At 42.6% G+C, this 9,424-nt stretch overlaps 1 protein-coding gene across 3 annotated transcripts in view; it reads left to right on the top strand.

Moving 5' to 3' along the window:
* The first annotated feature begins 23 nt into the window (after positions 1 to 23).
* The window catches only part of DROSHA (drosha ribonuclease III), a 130,546-nt gene continuing 121,145 nt past the window's right edge, over positions 24 to 9,424 (top strand). For all 3 annotated transcript variants that reach the window (XM_082650267.1, XM_082650266.1, XM_082650265.1), the window contains exons 1-5: positions 24 to 131; positions 1,211 to 1,337; positions 2,408 to 2,473; positions 3,390 to 4,223; positions 8,354 to 8,446. In XM_082650267.1, the coding sequence (XP_082506393.1) occupies positions 2,457 to 2,473; positions 3,390 to 4,223; positions 8,354 to 8,446 (944 nt within the window). In that variant the 5' untranslated portion in view covers positions 24 to 131; positions 1,211 to 1,337; positions 2,408 to 2,456. The remainder of the gene's footprint in view (positions 132 to 1,210; positions 1,338 to 2,407; positions 2,474 to 3,389; positions 4,224 to 8,353; positions 8,447 to 9,424) is intronic.

Here is a 9,424-nt window from a genome sequence, read left to right as displayed (position 1 = left end):
TTCCCAGGTTCGCTTTTTAATTCCCTCGGTTTCCTGTTCCGGAGGCGCTGGCGACGCTAAGGTCTTGGCAGCTGCAATTTGAGTCTGGCTTTACTCTAACGGCGACCTCGCGGCTTGAGAGCCTTTTGCAGGTAAAAGGGGCAGCTTGCGGGTGTTGGAAGAGGGAGTGTTTCCAAGTGTCCTGATTTCAACGGGGCTGGAGTCTGGGGCTGGGGCGAGGGGCGCCTGGGAATTAGGATCGGGCAGCCCCTCTTCAGATGTGCAGCGAAGGGCGAAAAAGCGACTTTAGGCCCGGATCCTGCGAATAAATAGAAGTGAAAAATGAGATCTTTCTTTCATTGTGGAGCGCGTGCGGTGGTTCAGCCCTGGGACCGCCCGGATCTCGGAGGGGAGTGAGACCGTAAGCTTACCTCGTGGGGCGCACGATCTGGCGGGAGATGTGAACAGGGAGACACGTAATTTCGGATCAGCCAGCCGAAGAAGACCGGCCTGGGGACTCAGCTGGGAGAAAGAGAGTGTTAATAGAAATGTAGGCACACTTTGCAACGTTTTCTACATAGACTGATGTTCCTGGACGTGTTAACTGTGCAAAACAGCTCCCTCAGTTTCCCTGCTTCCAAACAGCAACTTAGGAGTAGGCACACGCAGAAAATAATTACTTTCCCAGTTGCAGTGAGTTCCTTGACTTTTGACTTTTGTCGCACCCTAACACAGCCTGACTATGCCTTTAATAGGTCAGTTTCATAATCAGTGTTTTCAGATATTCTGTCTCTAGAAACACATGAGGATCTAATGGTGAGTCTTCAACAGCAGTCTGAACACACAGTACAGGAGTGTTGGTGATCCTGACTGTTGCCCAACTCTAGGTTCAGTACATTCCTTTGTGTTCCCCAGGACCCTATGCATACCTCTTGTGTTTATAGCATTATATTATTTTTTAAAAATTGTATTTGTATGTGGATTCTGGGCTTCACGAGTCCTGTGGGCTCTGTGTCTTACTCATCTTTGAGTGCTTAGGACCTGTGACAGTGCCCCACATGTATAGGCCCCTTAAATGTTGCATGAATCAGTGAAAAGACCTGCTTTTTGTCTGGTTTTGGTAATGCCAATCTGTTGTGGATATATGCAGTAGGGAAATGTACAGTAGCAACACAGAAATGTATATCACTGGTGAGACAGTAAACATTTATTGATCACCTACTGTGTGCAGGACGCTCTGCCAGGGGCTGTGAAGGATACAGAAATGTTTGTGAATCAACCCGTTTCATCAAGGAGCTCATAATCTAGTGGAGGAGTTAGACATGCGCACACGTGACTGTAATATGAGGCAGTCTCTGGTAAGTGCTATAAAAGAATTAAGTACAGACTAAGAGCAACGGACGTGTAGAGGGAATGGGATTACTTCCTGAAGGGAACCAGGAAAGGCAGCACAGAAGAGTTGGCATTTGGCCTGGTTGGTGGGTAGAAGAAATTCAACGGGCAAATTCATAGGGTAGGGGATTTTAGAAGGGCAGGAGCAAAGAACAAGCGGGGTGATAGTACTTTGTATGTTAGGCAACTGGGAAAATCTGGGGTGATAGGCACTTCATGGGGAGGTTAATGGAGAATTAGCCTGGAAGAAGTTGGGACGAGATTGCACAGGGCCTTAAATGCCAAACGTGTGGTTTGAACTCGATTCTGTGGGCCCTGAGTAGCCTGTGGTGGCAAGATGGGCTGTCTAGGTCCTAGGTCTATCAAGAGGGCCTTGAACTGAATAATAATCATTAATCAGATATCATTTGGTATCTACTTTTTATTAAGCACAGTGATTGATACAGCTAAATAATCTGAAACTCTTTTCATGAGCCATTGGAAAATCTACCTTAAGCGTATTGGTAAAGCTTTTAGTTAGAAGGAAGATGCTTCTACATTAAAGCTTTTTGCAGTTAATATTTATTTGGGTTTTTTAAACATTTTGCTGAAGCCTAAGTATTTGGAAAGCCGTTCCTGTTTGTAACATTCTTCAGTGGAAAGAGCTGAGAATGAGAATCAAGGGAAATTGTTGTGTTGACAAGATTATAGTTAAGTTTGAATTTGAATGCTGGTCTCTTTGTGAAGTAAACTGGAGTGTGGAGTGGGAGAACAGAAATGATTTTTTTCTCTCAGTCTTTTAGCAAATTGGAGATAGAGTATGCCTAAGTTTCCAGTCTTTTAAGCTACTGATTATTTTGAGTCAGCAAGACAAGTATTAAGGATATCTAAAAAGTTAGCTGTAAACTTTAATTCAGTTCAGCGTGCTCTTAATTTTGTTAGTATGCGAACTGCATTGGAAGATGCAAAATCAGTGTTAAGATAATTGTAGAAATGTTTTCTAGCATTAGCAGTTTGGGAATCACTTTTATGTCTATTTATTCTTTCTGTCTTCTAGAGCTTATATTCTCTGTGGAAGATGTGACATACCCAGATAATACGTCACCATGCAAGGCAGTACCTGGTGAGTGGTATGACAGTAATGGCAGCCGTTTTGGGAGAACAGGGAGAAGCAAACACTGGCACTGGGCCATTGAGGGTGGGAAGGGTTTAGATATGTGAGGAGAGGGGGAGTGTGTTCATGTGGGCCATGTACACTGCCTGCCCTGATGGCCCTGGCAGTTCTGAGGTGCCGGCAGACGTTAAAGGTGGGATGAGGTAATGAGTTGGTGACCTGTAATCATTGTACGACCTGCCAAGAAGCAGCACAGAGTGTGTGAGAGCAGGGGACCTAACAAAACCCTTGGGGTGGTGACAGTGGCTGTAGAAAGGCCCGCAAGGGTGTTATTGTAGTAGCCAGGCAGGAGACGATGGTGTGAAATGGATGCACTCAAGAAGTATTTATGAAGCAGAAATGATAGGCATTTGAAAATAAATTTTTAACTAGAGGGGATAAGGGAGAAGTTGTCAGGTAACCCCTGGTATATGACTTGAGGACCAGTAAATAGTCTCATCTATTGAGACAGGAAACACTAAAAAAGGAGCAGGTGGTGGTGTCTTGAAGGGGAAGATCATGAATTCCTTTTAGGATGCATTAGGTTGAATTTGCGAGTCTGTGCTGAGTGGGGAGGAAAGTGTAGACAGGAAGATGGTGCAGATGTAGAGACGTGGGGTGTGTGGACGGGATGACATGGTGAGGTCATAGCACATGGTTGAGCAGCTTTAGGGAGTGACAAGGAGCAGGGACTGACCATGGCAGTGGGTTGGGTGGCTGAGACTGGGGAAGAGGAGTTTATTGGCCATGAGGAGGTTCCGCTATTACAGAGAACTCAGTATTAGATGGGTGGGATATGGCAGTGGCCTAAGGGATGGTCAGGCGTTTGTAAAACCCTGTATATATAGTGAGTTTTTCTTTTATCTTTTTCTTTCCTCCAACAAAGTCATAGAATGTCATTCCACCCAGGACGAGGGTGTCCCCGAGGGCGAGGAGGACATGGATCCAGACCCTCAGCACCAGCCTTCAGGCCCCAAAATCTGAGACTGCTTCACCCTCAGCAGCCTCCTGTGCAATACCAATACGAACCTCCGAGCGCCCCTTCCACCACGTTCTCCAACGCCCCAGCTCCCAATTTCCTGCCTCCACGACCAGACTTCGTGCCCTTCCCTCCACCCATGCCTCCATCAGCACAAGGCCCCCTTCCCCCCTGCCCGATCCGGCCCCCCTTCCCCAGCCACCAGATGAGGCCCCCCTTTCCCGTGCCTCCCTGTTTTCCTCCCATGCCGCCTCCGATGCCCTGTCCCAATAACCCCCCAGTCCCTGGAGCACCTCCTGGACAGGGCACTTTCCCCTTCATGATGCCCCCTCCATCCATGCCCCACCCCCCACCTCCTCCCGTAGTGCCTCAGCAGGTCAATTACCAGTACCCTCCGGGATACTCGCACCACAGTTTCCCACCTCCCAATTTTAATAGCTTCCAGAACAACCTCAGTTCCTTCTCACCCAGTGCTAATAATAGCAGTAGCCCTCATTTTAGGCACCTCCCTCCATACCCACTCCCAAAGGCTCCCAGTGAGAGGAGGTCCCCAGAAAGGCTCAAGCACTATGATGATCACAGACGCCGGGATCACAGCCACGGGAGGGGCGAGAGGCATCGTTCCCTGGATCGGCGGGAGCGAGGCCGAAGTCCTGACAGGAGAAGGCAGGACAGCCGCTACAGATCCGATTATGACCGGGGGAGGACACCGTCCCGCCACAGGAGCTATGAGCGGAGCAGGTAAAGCACATGTGTGTTTTTTAATGAAGTGCAGAGGCCCTGGCACAGGCCATTTTTGTTGATCAACAACCAAACCGAAAAGGTCCAGCTGTGCATTTCGGTTTATAAAAGGAAAAGCATCCCAAAATTATCAACATAGATTCTTTTCAATGAATGTAAGCCAGTTACTCTGCATAATACAGTTGACATTTTAATGATGATCAATAAAAGATCTTGTAGTTGTTTGTGTGGATGTTGTATTTAATTATGTTCAGTGTGATCACCATATCAGGTTACAGCACTTGAGTTCTTTTGGAATTGTTGATCTGCGTATGTTATCAGTCAGGAATCGAAGTAGTTAACAAGCAGAACTTGCTTTCTGATGTTCAGGATAAGTGGAAGTTTATCATATATTGTTGCTTCCTTGCTCTGTTCCTTTATAAAATGAAATAATACACATTATCAAAGTTACAGTTTTCAAAATGGCTTTTTGATTTTGTTGCATTGAAACATATTCATACTAAAGAAAGTTGCATTTAAAACGTACTATTCCATTCCAGATTACATTTCTTTTTTTTTTTTCCAAAAGACCAAATATCTATGTATACAAGAGAATAAGGTTTCCAACAGACACTCATAGATGAGCATCTAGAAGTGCTCTGAAGTTATATGCAAATTCTTTGTGTATGTATGTTTTTCTATAAGTTAATCAGTTGCTTACAGCAGATTTTTAAGAGATGGTGTGAGTCTATTACACCAAAAATCTAACAACCATTGGTTTAGATGGAAAAATAAAAATGCACAGATATCGATTGTACTAATATTTATTCGTACCTTCAGTGAACTCTTTATATTGATGAAGATTTGAGGTTTTCCGGTTGTCAAGCTGGTAACAGTGCTGCTCTTTGTGTCTGCTGTGGTGTGTTTACCTTCATTGTCTTGTGGAACTTCTGTGCTGAAAAGTTTGAGGTCCCCAGAGTGGTCACTCCGTTACTTGGGTTTGTGGAGAGCTGGTCTTGGCCTCTGTGGAATCAGTGTGCTTCTCAGTTCCCATGTTGTTCTCATGGCTGGGGGCTTGATTCTGACTGAACATTTTGCCAGTAAACGGTAGCAGTCATTCTCAGTCCCGAAGAGAGTGACCAGTGCTTGGAAGGTTTGGAAGGAAAATGCTCTATTGCTTCTCCCTGATGCCCAGTGGAAGGTGGAAGGAACATATTTCCTTCAGAGGTGACTGATTCTGGTGGGCCAAAGCTGACAGAGTTGGTAGACTTTTAAAAGTCTTTTCAGCACGACTTACTTACTGTTCCCGGTCAGTTTTGTTCTTAATTCTGTGATGGACTAGTTGGCAGAGGCCTGTGATGGTTTATTTTACAGTTTTATGGTGAAAATCTAAATCAGAAAGAATTTGTTAATAGTTTTCTTCAGACAAAGTGATTATTAATAAACCTATCTCTGGGGAAACATTTTGCTGCAAACTTCAGCATTCTAGGTGGCATTTTTTTTTTCCGTTTTGGGGGTGCTGTAGTTTTTAGGGCTCTGCTGTAAAATCCTGGATTCTTCCATCCAGGCTTAAGCTTGGAGTTAATGTGTTTGTTTGAAGAAACACAGATGTCCTGTAAACTGAGGATGTCTATCAGTAAGTGAAATCAAGTGCCAAAAGAATTACCCTTAATCTCCATTATTCTAAAAGGCAACCCCTTTACCATGAAGGACCTTAGGCAGTTAGCTCATCTTTCTAAATGGCCTTTATTTACTTTGGAGTTGTTTTATAATGTTGTATTTGGGATATTTGCCCAGGAGCTGCCTTAGTGTCACAGCCACATTAAAATCAGCTCCTTTTGGGGTCTTAGTAGCGTGTCAGTCATCTGTCTTATATGGAATGCTTCTGTGAAACAAACATGGGGCACCTGAAGTCCTAGTATAACTTCTAGAAGTATATTGGAGAAAACCAAAAGTTCACAAATTTGTGCATTAGGTTGTGTTAAGTTTATGCAAATTCTTTAGTCTGTCCTCTGGCTACTTCTCCCCTTGCTTTTTGGGGTAAGTGAATCTGTCCTTTTTCAAATTTCATTTTCCCTCTTTTTCTCCTGCTCCGAAATCTGGTTGAATAATAATTACAAGATCCTTTTAGGGCAAACCATTTCTAGAGGAAGTTTGTGAAGAAGTAGATGTATGCATTTGCTATCGTGAAAGATCAGGGTTCCTCCGGGGAGTGGGAAAAGAAGCAGCGGCAGATGCAACCAGTAAGGTGCAGTGCAGCGCCTTCCCACAAATGAGTAGTGTTATAGCACAGTAATCCCCATAGCTGTTCTGTTGAGTACAACGTGTAGTCATCAGAGAGCTAGTGTTATGTATCTAATACTATGCTTCCAAACAGGGAAAAGTTTTTGGAAAAATAACCCAAGCATTGTTTTTCTTGCTTTAAATGGCTTTATCATATAATGTTACTGTGACTTATGTCCATACTGGTCTTTTCAGTTCATAGCCACTCAGAGGTAGTAATCATCATCAGAAATGCCACTCTTGAATGCAAAATTCTATCCCCTAGATGTTAAAAAAACAAACAAAAAATTAGGAATATCCTTTAAGTTGAGGGTTTTTTTGTTTGTTTTGTTTTTTTTTGATGTGGACCATTTTTAGAGTCTTTATTGAATTTGTTACAATATTGCTTCTGTTTTATGTTTTGGCCTTTCGGCCCCAAGGCATGTGGGACCCCAGCTCCCCAACCAGGGATCGAACCCGTGCCCCCCACATTGAAAGCGGAAGTCCCAACCACCAGGGAGTCCCTAAATACAGTTTTTATTTGGAAGTATAGGCAATTATTTTTTTCAGCAGCCATGCCATCACAAATTACATTATATCTTTGTCATGTGGTACCGCTCACTAGCTGGGATTTACTGCCTAAAAGTAAACTGTAAATTTAGAAGTGTATCAGGTAAAGAATGTATAATTCCAAGCACTGGCTCCTTTACTTTGCACAGCTGGTGTGTACCTGAGGCTTAAGTATATGTTAAAAGTATTATTCAAAGGAGTCTTTCTTGAGGAGGGGTGATTTTTAGGTGAAAAAACAATTTTTGTTTTAATATCTAAGATCTCTATCAGTTTTGTAAATTTTGATTTCAGTGAATTTACATTTCTTCTGTTTGGCTGTAGGTTGGGGGATTTTTTTTTTTGGCCATGCCACATGGCAAGCATATAGGATCTTAGTTCCCAGACCAGGGATCGAACCAGTGCCCCCTGCAGTGGAAGCACGGAGTCTTAACCACTGAACTGCCAGGGAAGCCTGGTGCAGGGAGAGGGAGATGTTTTTGAGTTCAGACATTTTTGTAGTCTTCTTGTAGTCTTCTTGCTGGACTCAGACTACTATAGCATTTTTTTCCCCCATTCTAAGACCTAGTAGTTACTTCCCTTAGATTTATTTCTGATATAGACACACTGGAGTTCCGATTTTTGTTTCAGATCTCATCGTACTTACTAAATAGACTCAAGTTATTACTATTATTATTACTAAGTTCTGGTGTCACATTGGAAGGTTCAAAATCCTACATTCTAGTTTTACACTGAGTAAACTCAGTGTCTCCATTTAGAGTTTTTCTTTCAGATGAAGACAGCATTTAAAGGTAAAGTGACTTCGAGTCTCATGACAATTAGTGATGGCTAGAACTATACCTCAGGCCTATAACTTATAAGAGTTTAGAACTCTTTCATTATAGACCCTTGTCCTAATCTTTACTGTAAAAGCTTTAACTGGCATATATTTGATGGATGAAATTAAGAGTGTTCTAGAAATCAATAGACAGTTGAATCCTTTGAAGTTTTCCTCTTAGGTTAAATAATCAAGGTTGGCTGGTTAGAAGGTCTCAAGAGAAGATTATGATAAAATTCCCTTAGTTGCTCAGTATTAAGTATGACTTCTTTTTTTTTTTTTAAAGAAAACAGCAAGAAATGTCCAAGTTAGTTAACTTCTGTAACGTGAAACACTCCTTTATCCTCTAATAAATGAAGGATGAATAAAAATTCCCATAGTGAATAGTGCCTGCAAAATTCTTAGGTGAGGTGAGGTTCATTTATTCAGAAGGTGAATTCAGTGAAAAGAGATGGTGTTTTGAGTCTTTCTGTTGAAAACAGCTCTGTGTATTAATTCCTTTAAGAGAGCGGGAACGGGAGAGACACAGGCACCGGGACAGCCGAAGATCACCGTCTCTGGAAAGGTCCTACAAAAAAGAGTATAAGAGATCTGGAAGGTAAGCAAGGAGTTGACACTGGTAGAAGTCATAGGATTATCTCCTGGAATTCAAATTTTGTGCTTGTGCAAAGTATCAGCCAGGTCTTAAGAATAGCCTGAGAGTCTGTCCAAAGAGCCCTGTGAAAAGTTAAAGTAGCCAATTACTTAAAAACCTTTACTTTCAATATGTATTGAGAATGAACAAGGAAAATCTTGATACATTTCCAAAAGTTAGAAATTATATGGGCCACTTTCTGACCTCAGTTGCTATAAAACTAAACATTAGGGCTTCCCTGGTGGCGCAGTGGTTGAGAGTCCGCCTGCCGATGCAAGGGACACGGGTTCGTGCCCCGGTCTGGGAAGATCCCACATGCCGCGGAGCGGCTGGGCCCGTGAGCCATGGCCGCTGGGCCTGCGCGTCCGGAGCCTGTGCTCCGCGACGGGAGAGGCCACAACAGTGAGAGGCCCGCATACCACAAAAAAAAAAAAAAAAAAAAAAAACTAAACATTAATAATTCAAGGTTTTTTAAGAAAAACCTTGAAAATTCATAATTATGCTCTTAAATTTACTTGTTTCAAAAAAAAGAGCAAAACTGCAGTCACACCTTATTTGGAAAAATGACATTGAGATTGCTGCAAATCAAAACTTGCAGGATGTAACCATTTCTATATCGATAAGTAAAATTCATGTCTTATGTAATGGTAATTAAGAACAGTACTCTAGGATCTGACAGATTTGGGGTCAATTATTAGTTTTCCCAACTTTGTTATTGAGCAGAGTAATCTAACTTTTTTTAAGCCTCAGTGGCTTTGTCTAAAATAAGGACAGTTATACTTGCCTTATTGAGTGGTGAGGGGTCGTTGAGATAATACACGTAAAACACTTAGAACTGGGCCCAGTAGTGCCAAATAAATGGTAACTATATATCTAATTATTATCTGATCACTTGACTCTAGAAATTGGTAGAGTATAAGAAAAGCAGAAAAAGGGATTTAA

The sequence above is a fragment of the Grampus griseus genome (genome assembly GCF_964374135.1).
Source record: "Grampus griseus genome assembly, chromosome: 3".
NCBI classification, from domain to species: domain Eukaryota; kingdom Metazoa; phylum Chordata; class Mammalia; order Artiodactyla; family Delphinidae; genus Grampus; species Grampus griseus.
Note: the sequence above shows the minus strand (reverse complement) of the source record. Positions and strands in the feature narration are given on the sequence as shown.